The following is a 14,589-nucleotide window of genomic DNA, read 5'->3' on the forward strand; positions in this document are numbered from 1 at the left end:
CATTGGGACCACCCTCCGACAGTTGAAGCACTCCCATTCTCGTTTAAGGCTGCAGTCACCGAGGTTCCTCCCTACTTTTACTCCTACAGTTCACTGCCCAGTGAGCCATATTTTACCACATGAGTAACACCGCAACTGACGCTGACACTGCCTCCTAATATGCCCTACCTGGCCGCAACCAAATTCCACTGCCAGAACTTTATGCTCCACCCTTTGCTTCGTCGCATAATCTACCTCCTCTAAGTATGTGGCAATCCTTAGAGCCACCACAAGATCACTGGGATTCTCTTTCTGAACTGGCGTGACATCTCCATCGGTATTCCCCACAAAAACACATCTAACGCCCTGTTCTCGGCCTCCTGTATCAACTCTTTATTAGTCTCCCCATTCGGTGACAGTTCGGACGTTTGTGCATTCAGCTTTCGAATCCTGTCTGAGAAATCTCCACAGTCTCATTTCTTCTCATAACTAACGCATGTAATTTTTCCTGAAAAAAAAATGTTACTCTTCTGTTTTTGCTACCTCTGGCGTAACCCGGCCTCAAGCTCTGCAAATGTCCACACATTGTTCAACGTTTTATGGTACAATATGTACGACTTGGCATCCGCTATCAGGCACCACTTCGCCACTCTCAACATTACAACATCCAACCACCCATTGTCGTCAGCCATTGTGATAACGTCATTAAGGAATACCGACACATCCTCCACTGTTTTACCCGAAAGAGGGTTAATCAGTGCCGCGATTGCTGGGAAAAACGGTCTATGACACTCCCCAATCAACAATTTACTTTCACCCAACGTCCCTTCACTTACTTGCCATGCCTCAAACCTCCTTGTTAGTTCTTCCTTTAGTTTTTTGTCCCTTATACTTGCCTCCGACAATACCTGAATTTGCTCAGTTAGAGTGACTTCAGATTTTGCTGTAGTCACTGCTGCAGCCTCCACTGCTTGCCATGTTTCCACCATTCTTGCTTATAGCTCGACTGTTAGTATTAATTCCACTCTGCTACTCCTAAAACTTAGTTCTTGCAGCGAATCATCGCCCATCTACATTCTGAACAATTGCGTGCCAAATGTCCAAATCTGTTACGAGTAAAACAACTCTTTGGCACTACTTTGTACCCAGTAATCTGTGACCTGACAAAAAATGGTTCAAGTGGCTCTGAGCACTATGGGACTTAACATCTATGGTCATCAGACCCCTAGAACTTAGAACTACTTAAACCTAACTAACCTAAGGACATCACACAACACCCAGTCATGACGAGGCAGAGAAAATCCCTGACCCCGCCGGGAATCGAACCTGGGAACCCGGGCGTGGGAAGCGAGAACGCTACCGCACGACCACGAGCTGCGGACTGTGTGACCTGACAGGTTATAAAAATTCAATTGCTTAGGTGCTAAGTCCCCATGTCCCCCATTTCCCCTGAATTCAGATAAATTTACAGCCTCCTCAGGCCTTACAAAAGTCCATCCTAATTGACACTTAACCCCTTAAGACACAAAAGAATGACAAATAATCAATAAATCTAATGTCACTAACCCATCCACATCGTGCTCCTATGCAGGTGACAGTCTTGCTTTCCTTCCTGTACCGATATTGACGAACACTTCCAGAACGACAAGACGTAACAAAATGTGTACGACCACCTATCGTGACCGCAACCAAACAACTCAACTACCCCTTCACATGGGCACAGCTCAACGCTACTTGCTAGACATAAGATGTGAGAGTGGAAATTCGGTACCATGTTGTAACCGGCATCACTTCTGACACCACTGTTGCAGGGCATCAATGGTCAAACCCCGACCTCCAGATGGCTAAGCTGAAGCCGGAACCCACCACACGACTTTTCGTCAGGTGGCTGAGCAAGTTCAATAGCGTCAAGGGGCAGTGCAGAGTGATACAGTGGAATTCAGAAGTACTCGTGTATTCAAATAATTTACAGTACTGTGATGGGTGCAGCATAGTGTCAGCGTGCCCCCCGCAGCGCTGTTCTGCGAGTCCAGCTGGCTCAGCACCTCCTGCTATGTTGACGTTGCTGCTCCATTAGCAAGGTCACTCAGCTAGGAGTTGGCCACACTCTGCTCGGTCGCCGCCCACCGAGGTGTCACGTCCTGTGTCGCTTAGCTGCCCATGATTCCGCAGACTGTAACAGTTCCTGGTCCATGCCACCCTCCGCCCTGTTCAGCCGGCTCTGTCCGACCCTGGGATGAAGGTAGTTGTAATGGTCACCCATGGCCCTCAGTCCAACGCTGCTCCCAGGACAGGACAGGTCTCGAAACAATGCCCTCCTGGATGCGGTGCTGCAACTTGCTGCTAGTGGTGCTTGCCTGATGGCCATACCTGCTGCAGTCTCTGGCGCTGCTCCAGTGCTGCCACGCCTCCCACAGCGTACACCTCGCCCGGTCCCCAGTACGCCAGGTGGGAAGTGAACGTGGCCCATCCTGGACCCGCTGCACGCCGCTGTGATCTCCAAGGGCTGCCATTCCGTCCCACCCCGGTGTTGTGTCCCTGGAAGTGGAATACAGCCAGGACAAGTACATGTTAATAAAGAACAGGTTACACATAATATTTATAACATCACTGCCAGACTGGTCCCTATAAGTGTAGATAAGCACAGGTCCGACCTGATTCATCAGACCTGGCCCACCTCAAGCTAAGAGTGCCTGACTATTGATACTGCTTTCCCCCTCACTTCTGATGTAGTGTCAGAGAGAGACAGAAACTATCCCATACGTCAGCCATTTACACATCGTCACACTCAGCTCTGGCCTACTGCCATTCCTCACACATCCTAATAACTTAAAGCAATGCTGCAATTCCCTGCCTCACTGTTGCTTCTTTCCAAACAAATCGTACATGTAATACGTCGCTACAGCTCTGTGCCATATTTACCCTGTCTGGCCTACTGGTTGATGATTATTACCACACACCGCCAGCGGCGCCAGACTTCTTCGCCCAACCGCGCCTTTACTGAATTTTAACAAAATTTCAGCTTCCTATGAGTAAGACTAATACTAGCACAGCAACTTGAAGGCAATAATGTAGACAGAGAAGAGGAAGTAGATGAAGATGATGTGGGAGATATGATACCATGAAAAGAATTTGGCAGAACACTGAAGGAAACAGGGCCCCTGGAGTAGACGACATCTCATCAGAACTACTGGTAACCTTGGGAGAGTCCAGTCATGACAAAATTATTCCATTTGATGTGCAAGATAGGCGAAATTTTCAAACATCAAGAGCAATGTAATAATGACAATTCCAAAGAGAGCAGTTGCTTAAAGGTGTGAATATTATCGAATCATCAGTTAAACAGGGCATGGTTGCAAAATACTAACACTATTTCTTTACAGAAGAATGGAAAAACTGGAATAAGCTTATCTCAGAGAATATGAGTTTCGATTTTGGAGAAATGCAGGAACACGAGAGGGAGTAGACTCTCCGACTTTTCGGACAAGATAGGTTAAAGGAAAGGCAAACTTATGTTTGCATCATTTGTAGCCTTAGAGAAAACTTTTGACATCGTTGAATGGGAAACCCTCTTTGAAATTCAGAAGGTAAGTAGTGGTAAAACTGTAATTGACTTTTGCTTCGGGATCTCATACGGCCTAAGTTTTTTTAATTCTCTTTGAGTTAAATTCTTTCCTTCTTCTCCACTGTTCCACACAAGGTAAGTAACAACGTCTACTGTACGTGGAAAGTGAGAAGCAAGTCTCTTTAATGCGCGCCTACTGCAGCATGTTTCATGGTGGAAACCACGTTTACCTTTTGCCTAATAGGAGACTTGCCTTGAGAAACTGTAGCGTGAGACTATTTAGAGTAGTTTAAAATCAGAAAAATGGCCATGGTTAACACAATTCCTTTGTGTTTCTGTTCCCCATACCATGACAGGTCCAGCTGCATGTGCAGCTGTGGTGTCTGGAAAGCTGGAGAGAGATACCTACTGACTGAAGTTGTGGCAGGGGTCTTATGTGTTTCCCAGATATTTGATTTGCAGAGAGTATGAGAGAAAAGAAGAGCATGAATGTATTTTATTCTTGAAATTTGTTATTTTACTCAAGAATTATTAGGCCATCAACTAGTTAAATAAAATTAATGGTAACCATTTTCATTTATGGTTTTCACTTGTTTGCCTGAAAGATATTTTTTGCAATATATTTATCACTTTTGCAACATTCATTGGCAGAAGATATATTTGTTGTTATTTACATGATAAACATAAATATTAACAATGTGCATTTGGTTCACTTAAAATTTACTTTTTCGACATTTTAAATATTACCCTTTAATCAGTTGTCATTCACAGCTGCTTGACTCTCCCAGCTGTAGAGTGTCAGCGATTTCGTCCCTGATTATAATTGTCAGATACCCTTAGGTGCAGTTTTTTCTACGATTTCCTGATGTTATCTATCATTAGTAAGAGTACTGCAACTATTATTACAAGGTTTCACTTTATGAACAGCAATAACAACTTTTACTTTCCAAACAGCAACAACAACAATTATTACTACTACTACTACTTCTACTACTACTTCCGCTTCTGCTACCGTACTACTACTTCTACTAATACTACTGCTACTGCTGTCATTTTTGTATACATAGTACTTGCTAATATTACCATTAAAATTTACTTTCGTTATATGGGAGTAACATAAAAACCACAACATCAATTCATAGGAATTTACTTACTGCCTTATTTCACGAACATGTATTTACTTTCGATTCAGGGAGACTCATTTTGTTGTCCGAGATGGCAACTAGGTCGTCTATACCTCCCACACTAGACCATCACCTGTACTGTCTCTTTCATCATTGGCGCAAACACTGGCAGCTGTTCCTCGATATTAATAAATGCGCCGTTATACCTCTAAACACACTAAAAGATCTCACAGTAACAAGAGTATCTATCAATTAAACCAATCACATTTCTCAAATATGTTGGGATATACATCCATAGTATTTTAATGTTAACGACCATATCTACTTGCATGTGAAAAGACCATTTGGGATTTCATTAAAAGGATATTGCTAAAGGTTACATGTTTATTAGGGAGATATGTGACAAATCACTCTTAAGAAAGAACACTTCATCAGTACAGGGATGGAAATGTTTTACTGAAAACTGGACGATTTATTTATTATCAGTTTAGTTAGCAAGAAGGCGTCACAGAAACGCTCAACAGGCTTCTTGGGTATGTGTTGCAATACGTGCTTTCCGAGAGTATACTTTACAGCACAAGGAAGGAAAATATCACGTTCTTCGTAGAACACTGAGCATTATGAGTATGACAACCGATTCTAGGATTGCTTGAAGGAGAATGAACAGTCTTGTAGCAGAAAATGGAAGAAACGACACGACACCTACATGAGTGTTTCTTCCCCCCCCCCCCCCCCCCCCCCCTCCTACTCCCATGTATTTTAGGTGTAGAATACGAGGTGTGATTGGAAAGTTTTAAGAATGGGCTCATAATTGTACGATGGTGGTACTTACATGCTACTGTGGTGCATGTCCTTCAAAATAGTCCCCTTCTGACTGAACAGATCGACTCATACGGTGTTTCTACTTTTGGAGATATTCCTGGAAATATGGCGGTTGTGGATGCACAGGAGTTTTGAATTTGGTAAAAAATTCGACGATGGAGAAGGCACAATGTGCCGGAGCATTGTCATGGTGTAGCACCCAACTCCTGTCTTTCCACAATGCAGGCCTTTTCTTCTGCACCTTTCCACGCAAACGCTCAAGGACACATTTGTAGTATTCATGGTTAATTGTCAGTCCTTCAGGGGTAAATTCATGATCCACAATACCGGTAGAATCGAAAAAATTCACGAACATTGTCTTCACCTTCGACTGACTTTGCCCGGAGTCTTCCACTGCGAAAACTGCACTTTGGGTTCAGGATCATATCTATATAGCCATGAATCGTCACCTGTAATTACCATATTTAACAAATCGGTTAATCAGTTGTCAGCTCACTTGAAGTCGGTATTGTCTCTTGTCACTTGACAACACTTTTCAAATGAATTTTATGGACACTCGATGCATGTTGAGATCTTCAGTTGAAATTGACTGAGCAGCATAGAAACTTAAATTAAGTTCATCAGCCATCTTCTTAATTGTAAGTCTAGGATCAGAGCGCACTAATTCGTGAACTTTCACAACTTTTTCATTCGTTTTTGAGGTGGAAGGACGGCCGGACCATGGTTCATCTTCAAATGATTCACGGCCATTTTCAAATCTGTTGAACCAGAAGGAAACATTTGACTGGCTCATACAATTATCTCCAAAAGCTGTTTTTAATAGTTCGTAAATCTCAGAAGATGATTTCCTGGTTTAAAAAAAAATTCACACAAACTCGTTTTTACATCCATTTGTACGCAGAACTAATACGACAACAAGCTCTAACAGACCCACACTCTGCCAGCTGCCACAACGAACGGAATAAAGGAAACGCATTTTCCTGTCAGAAGGCGTTCAAGGACAAGGCAGTGACTCACTCCCCACTCTCTGTGAACCTGCCCGCCAAACCAATAAGCAGTAGCGGATCCATTCTTAAAAATTTCCAATCACACCTCGTATATTGAAAAAGAACACATTTTAGAATTATAAAACACGCAGTTAGTAATAATTAATTTGATTAGCAAGCTGTAATCATGTTTTTGACATGTTGAATAATTGGAACTTCGGTCGGTTGTTTGCGGCGTTCTCGCGAGAATGACACGAACAACCGGCAGAAGTCCCGCTTTTTCAGCATGTCAACATATTGTTGGGAAAACCCTTAAGAATTGAATCGTCAATTGTTGGAACCAAATAAAAGTCATTTTTTACACTTTTCAGGAGAAACAAAAAACTGAATACTGTCATTTGTATTATTGCTACATTACTGAATTTTCAGAATTGAAATTGACTTTAGTCTGCTTTTATTGAGAGAGAAATAATTGACTTAGAGTACATCATTTCGATATTGAATGTTTTCAAAGTTTTTTGACTTATTTGGTTTCAACAATTTAAAAAATATATTTTTCATTTTTTAGGATTTAATTTTTGAACACTTCATAATATATTAGCATGGTCTGACGCAATGGAACAAACTGAATTTTAAGAGCAATAAGGATTAACTGTGCATTAGCTATAATTTTAGTCAATCACTGGCCAAGAAACCACTTCTCCATAGAGTGATCTCTTTGCAGCAGGCACAAATTAGATGACTTTCTTTACGTCTTCCATCTTCATTCTGGAAATAGGTACTTGGTATGTTGGGTGGGCCACTGGAATGCTGTCCATTAATCCTAGAATGACTGACTCGTGTGTCTTTCTAAAGCGAAAAGTATGTCTTACTAATCCATCGACGTACGGAAGGCCAAGCACCTCTCCTCTTCCAAGGCATTGTATTTCTTTGGAGCTACTCGGAGCGAATAAGATTCTTTTATTGCATTGTCCTGTCACTGTCTCACACGAAGCAACACTTCTTCTAAAATATTTTGGCCACCAATTGTCGGAATCTAGTACTTCGTCTCCATTAACTAATTTTACTGTCACATTACTTTTACTGCTTGCTATCAGTTCCATGTATTCGTAAGAGGTGTAAATGCAGTCACGAGTTTTTATTTTCCTGTTATATTGTCCAAAGTCGCGATCACACTTAACAATGATTGGCCTCTCTCAGGAAATTTGTGTATTATACTCTTGAGGATTCCTGCTTGAACCATGCCCATACACGTGCGTATAAAGGTGTGGCTTTTGTTCTGGCCGATACAACCGTCAGAACACAAAAGAAGATTAGCCACATTTTTACTGAGATTATTTTTTAGTCAATCAGAAACGAAAGATGCTACTTCGTTCACACATTTCCTTCCTAAGCCTTCATGGTACAAGTACACAGTGAAGTGTTCAGTTTTCAAATCATGTTTGCTGAAACAGTACACCGACAGTTGTTGCAGGTAGAATATCTATTGTATCGGGATAAGTGGAAGCGGCAAGTTTTCCATATAAACAAGACCTATGTCTCCCACAGTATCAACGGACTGGGCTCTTCTCTTGGCATACCGAAGCGAGTTGTAAAATTTAGAGCTACAATGCCTATGAACGTTTAATTCCGCTCTGGAGACAAGCTTGGCTCTTTCATTTAAATGTGGTCTTTCCAGTTTGAGTTCAAGCTTTTCACATTTACAGCAGACATCATCCTGCGGTCCGAAAAAGGAATGACTAGAACTGTCCCGATAATAATTACGATAAACATCAAATTTTACTTTACAATCTGTATATTTGTCATTGAACATACTGTGCATTGTCCGCACATTTAGTTTAGAGTTTAAATATGTTACTATTTTTTGTGAATAATGTGAAGTTTTTATGGGGAAAGACTTTATATGCTCGTGAATGAGTGCAGGGGTATTGTCTGGTGTGTTCTTGGTGTTCAGGCTTTCCCGCGTTTATGAATAGGTGTGATCCCCATCAGCAGCAATTTACAGATTCGAAACACGAGCGAATTCGTCACTGCATCTATATTCAGGAAAGTTTTCTTGTACACCAGTTTCCTTTCACTTCCAAGCATTATGCGGTAAAGAAACGTTGCATTCCTACAGTTTTGAAAACATTCTGGATCAGATTTCCGAGGACACCTCTGCTCTACTTCCTTCGCTTCAATAAGGCGCTGCAGTCCTGGGTATCTTTGGTAGGAAGATCAAGGTATTTTGCCAAAATATTATTACATTTAATTACATAAATGGAGTCATAACATTTAATTACGCAGTTGAAAGTAAATTAATAATATAACATTGGTGTTGCTGGTAATATTTACATCTATACGGTTTCCTACGGTTGTTCCAAGAAAGACTGTTATTTACCTGCAAAATTCTCTAACTGCTTTCCCTGGAACATAATCTCCTCTGTAATTTCGATAAGGTAGTCTTTTTGTACCAGCTGTCTTTACCTTATTTCTATCATAATCTCCACCACTATTCTTCCTTTTTGTAGCCATAGTTATACAACCAAGTGCCATTCAGTGAATGTTAACAGTGACTGTTAATGTCACAACAAAGGAAGTGGATAATTTTATCAATAATGTATAGTATTGGAGGAAAACAGCTTCAGCGCGGAAACGAGCAGTATCTGTTGGAGGCAAATAAGTCACTGACTTATTTCGTTTCAGCAACAAACAGTGTAAAATGCACCACGTTTTCTACCATTTGTAGGAGACTGGCGTGTTTCATTTCAACACCAAATCATAGGTTATACTCTTCGATGAAGAACAAAAATTGAAAATTTTGACTTATTTGGTTTCAAGTATTTGCGATTCTGTTACGTAATCTGTTTTTATTGCTTGCAGTTCTACGTCGTACGACGTAGAACTGAAGGGTCAGTGTGCATACAGCTACGGCAATGTGACAAATATGGGCGCATTCCTGGTTGGCAAAAATACTTGGGGAGAGACAGTAACCTATTTTGATGGATACCTGCGAGGTTACATCGACCTGCCCAACATCGAGGTCATCTATGACTTCCAGGCGGCGCTCACCGTCGGCGACGTCACAGGCAGCGCCACCCACGGATACCCTAACAACCGAATCGAGGTGACTGTAAGTACTGAGCACGAGTTCTTTTCGCTTACCTACGTCTCGTTATTCTTGTCTAAGTGACTTCATTCCAACTCGAGAAACTTCGTTTTGAGAGCAAGCTGCTCTTCATTTTCCGTAAATATTAACTATTTTGATCATTCGTCTTGCTAGTTGCGCTCTGGACTTTGTTTTAAAGAGCTAGCATTTTTCAAGACTTCACCGTTTGCTGACGGAAGTTTACCGTATACTGCGTCTCTTCTGGGGAAAAGACACGATCTGGACGTATAACAGCTTGGCCTTTAAGTAGGGAAGTAGGGATTTGAACGCTGAGATGCTGCAAATAATCAATGATAAGGTGCGTAATTATACAAAGGGGATGGAGATCTCTGCACTATAAAGACACAAAATTTATTATTTAAAGGGCACTTTTTACATAGACAGACGGCAACTGTATTATCAATATATATCAGGAAAAATAACAGAATTCATAACCTACTTAAAAGGAAGTGTTGGGGAAAAAGCACAACGTGATGTCATTTGCACTGAATGAGGAAAGGATGTTGGCTAAGAAAATAAAAAACATCAAAAAGAAAATTCAGATTCAAACCAAAACTTATTAATGATGAAGAGTAAGCTGTAAAGTTTCTTGTATTAATGTATTCGTTGTTTTCATTCACTGTAATTGGAACAAGTTGGCAACGTCTAGTTAGACGCTTTTTGTCTACTAGTTTACAAATGTAAATTTGAAAAAGATAACACTTCATGATACTGTTGTTTCTTTTTCTGGTCATTTTCTAAAATTTCGCTGTTAACTGTAACTGTAGGTAAGAAATCTGAATGTGGAAGGTAATGGAGGGATCCTCATATGAATACGGATATGGGGTATATATAAGAAAGTGATTCACATGCAGGATGTTGCAATAGTATGACTAACTTGGAATTTATCTGGCGAGAAGGACGGTTGATTGCTCTGATTTGTTATGGGACCAGTGGGGTAGCTTACATTTGTTTGGATACGTCGCTCTCAAAAATTTCTCACCGTTAAGGAGAGGGAGGTTTGAAACACCTGGGCCGGCCGCGGTGGTCTCGCGGTTCTAGGCGCTCAGTCCGGAACCGCGCGACTGCTACGGTCGCTGGTTCGAATCCTGCCTCGGGCATGGATGTGTGTGATGTCCTTAGGTTAGTTAGGTTTAAGTAGTTCTAAGTTCTAGGGGACTGATGACCAAAGCTGTTAAGTCCCATAGTGCTCAGAGCCATTTGAACCATTTGAAACACCTGGATCACTTCTCTGGCTGACTCGTTTTGTATTCGCATAAAATGACGCCATTTTGCACCATTCTGACAAGAAGAACGAAGATCATACTCGAGAGGTAACGGAAACAATGTTCGAAAACACACTGACGGAAAAATTAAAAAAAAAAAATCATGCAAAGAAATTCCTGGAATGCAGTGGCTTGTGTAACATATTTAATCGATTAATATTGGAAGATCACGCGAGAAACCGCCATTATACTCAATGCAAGCATAAACGTGTAAGCATTACTTGTACAGCTGCCGGATGTCAGTTTGTGGGATGGAATTCCATGCCTTTTTCACTTTGTCGGTCTATACAGAGAAGGTTAACGCTGTCTGTGGATGAAGCTGGTGTTGTCGTCCGATAGTGTCCCATAAGTGCTTGATTGCTGTAAGACCTGATTATCGAGCAGAACAAAGCAACATGTCGACACTGTGTAGAGCATTTTCGGTTACAACAGTGGTATGTAGGCGAGGGTTTTCCTGTTGGAAAACAACCCGTGCGATGTTGTTCATGAATGACAGCACAACAGGTCGAATCACCATAACGATGTAGAGCGTTGCGATCAGAGTGCGTGGGATAGCCAACAGGGTGCTCCTACGGTCATAACTCCATTGAAGATCCAGTGTGCCTAGCCTGGAGGCAGATTGGTTGCAAGTTCTCAGAGGGCGTCCTCCTAAGAAACGCACGAATATGTTTGGCATCTAGGCAGAAACAGGTTCCACAGAAAACCCAACAGACCTCCTCCCTGCCTTCCAATGATTTGTTACGTGACGCCACTGAAGTCGCAAATGGTGGTAGTTTGGGGTCAGTGGACTGCACGTTACAGAATGTCTAGCTCAGAGCTGTCCTTGAAGTATTCGATTTATAACAGTTCGTTGTGTCACTGTGGTGCCAACTGCCGCCAAGATTGCTGCTGCAGATGCAATATGACGCATCAGAGTCATACACTAAACACGAAGGTACTCCCTCTCGCTATTGCCACGTGGCCTCCCGGAACCCTATCTTCCTCTGACCATACATTCTCGAGACCGCTGCTGCCACCAGTGAAGAGAAGTTGCTACATACGCGCCAAACCTTTCTGCAGTATCTCAGAAGGTACATCTAGCTTCTCGTAGCCCTATTACATGGTCTCGTTCAAAATCTTTGAGGGGTTGATAATGGCGTCTGTGTGGCTCTAAAGGCATTGTTGACCATCTCACCACGTCTTATCTCAAAGGTAACTAACGCTCGAGACATGCATTCAAAGTAAACCTGATTTCCACCGTCATAGTGCCACAACTAGCGCCACTCTTGTGCGATTTTCGCGATATTTAAATACACATTATCTTTAAGATATAGAAACACGCCGTTCACCTTTCGTTTATGACGCCGTAATCCTAGGTGTCACGATTTTTTCTGTCCTCTCTGATCTCCTTTCTGTCACAATAATGTAGTTGGCTCTCCAAGTAGAGCCTCGCATGATCAAATTTTTATATATACGGTACTGGAAAGAGTTTTCAACAGGCCTCTGGAAATGGGTAATCGTCTTTGACGTGGAATCGGCCGCCCCGCTAGCTCCGAGAACCTCGTTTCTATGATTGTGGAATGGAAATTTTTGTTCCCACGAGGATGATATGCAAGTTAGTATGCCCACACACACACGCTTCGTGAAAAGTCTGCGGACGAAAGCCTGTGCCCACGGAGTCGCATTACGGGGCCTCTCTCTTTCCATAATACACTGGTACACCTGCCTAATATCACGTAGGGTCCATGCGACCACGCAGAAGTGCCGCAAAACGACGTGGCATGAACTTTAATAATGTCTGAAGTAGTACTGGAGGAAATTGACACCACGAATCGTGCAGGGTTGTCCATAAACCCGTAAGCATACCAGGAGGTTGAGAGTTCTTCTGAACAGCACGTTGCAAGGCATCCCAGATATGTTCAAAAATGTTTATGTCAGGGGAGTTTGGTGGCCAGTGGAAGTGTTTAAACTCAGAAGATGTTCCTCGAGCCACTGTGTAGAAACCCTTAACGTATGGGGTGTTGCACTGTCCTGCTGGAAAGTCCGTCTGAAATCACAATGGACATGAATGGATACAAGTGATCAGAAAGGGTGCTTACGTACGTGTCACCTGTCAGAATCGTATCTATACGTATTAAGGGTCCCATATCACTACACCTGCGCACGCCCCACACCATTACAGAGCCTCCACCAGCTTGACATTCAGTGTCTATGGATTAATGAGGTTGTCGCCATACCTGTACAAGTCCATCAACTCGTTACAATTCGAAACGAGACTCGTCCGACCAGACAACGTGTTTCCAGACATCAACAGACAAATTTCTATGTTAACGGGACCAGGCGAGGCGTAAAGCTATGTGTCATACAGTCATCAATTGTACAGGAGTGGGCCTTTGGCTCCGAAAGCTCATGTCGATGGTGTTTCGTTGAGTGGTTGACACGCTGACACTTGGTGATGGCCCAGCATTGAAATCTGCAGCAATTTGCGGAAGGGTTGAACTTCTGTCACGTTGAACGATTCTCTTCAGTCGTCGTTGGTCCCGTTCTTGCAGGATCTTTTTCCGGCCGCAGTGATATCGGGAATTTGATGTTTTACCGGACTGCTGATATTCACGATACACTCGTGAAATAGTCTTACGAGAAAATCCTGACATCGCCATCTCGGAGATGCTGTATCCCATCGCTCGTGTGCTGATTATAACACCACGTTCAAACTCACTTAAATCTTGAGAACCTGCTATTGTACCAGCAGTAACCGATCTAACAACTGCGCCAGACACTTGATGTCTTAGATAGGCATTGCCGACCGCAGCGCCGTATTCTACCTGTTTACATATATCTATGGCTCTGAGCACTATGGGACTTAACATCTATGGTCATCAGAACATAGAACTACTTAAAGCTAACTAACCTAAGGACATCACAAAACAACCAGTCATCACGAGCACATATCTCCATACTGGGTGATAAAAAAGTCAGTATAAATTTGAAAACTGAATAAATCACGGAATAATGTAGATAGAGAGGTACAAATTGATAAACATGCTTGAAATGACATAGGGTTTTACTAGAACAAAAAAAAAAAGAAGTTCAAAAAATGTCCGGCAGATGGCGCTTTATCTGATCAGAATAGCAACAATTAGCATAACAAATTAAGACAAAGCAAAGATGATGTTCTTTATAGGAAATGCTCAATATGTCCACCACCATTCCTCAACAATAGCTGTAGTCGAGGAATAATGTTGAGAACAGCACTGTAAAGCATGTCTGGAGTTATGGTGAGGCATTGGCGTCGGATGTTGTCTTTCAGCATCCCTAGAGATGTCGGTCGATCACGATACACTTGCGACTTCAGGTAACCCCAAAGCCAATAATCGCACGGACTGAGGTCTGGGGACCTGGGAGGCCAAGCATGACGAAAGTGGAAGCTTAGCACACGATCATCACCAAACGACGGGCGCAAGAGATCTTCCACGCGTCTAGCAATATGGGGTGGAGCGCCATCCTCCATAAACATCGTACGTTACAACAGGTGTTTATCAGCCAGGCTGTAGATGATGCGATTCTGTAACATATCGGCGTACCTCTCACCCGTCACGGTAGCAGTTACAAAACGAGAATCACGCATTTTCTCGAAGAAAAAAGGCCCGATAACGGTAGATGTGGTAAATCCAACCCATACGGTGACTTTCTCGTCGTGCAATAGTGTTTCAACGAAAGT

General features: G+C 42.4%; 1 protein-coding gene across 1 annotated transcript in view; it reads left to right on the forward strand.

Annotated features, from left to right (window-relative positions):
- LOC126188929 (uncharacterized) overlaps positions 1–14,589 on the forward strand; it is a 108,772-nt gene that overhangs the window by 44,158 nt on the left and 50,025 nt on the right. The window contains exon 3 of the mRNA XM_049930650.1: positions 9,339–9,588. Coding sequence (XP_049786607.1) covers positions 9,339–9,588 — 250 coding nt within the window. The remainder of the gene's footprint in view (positions 1–9,338; positions 9,589–14,589) is intronic.

The sequence above is a fragment of the Schistocerca cancellata genome, chromosome 5 (assembly GCF_023864275.1).
Source record: "Schistocerca cancellata isolate TAMUIC-IGC-003103 chromosome 5, iqSchCanc2.1, whole genome shotgun sequence".
Classification (NCBI taxonomy): domain Eukaryota; kingdom Metazoa; phylum Arthropoda; class Insecta; order Orthoptera; family Acrididae; genus Schistocerca; species Schistocerca cancellata.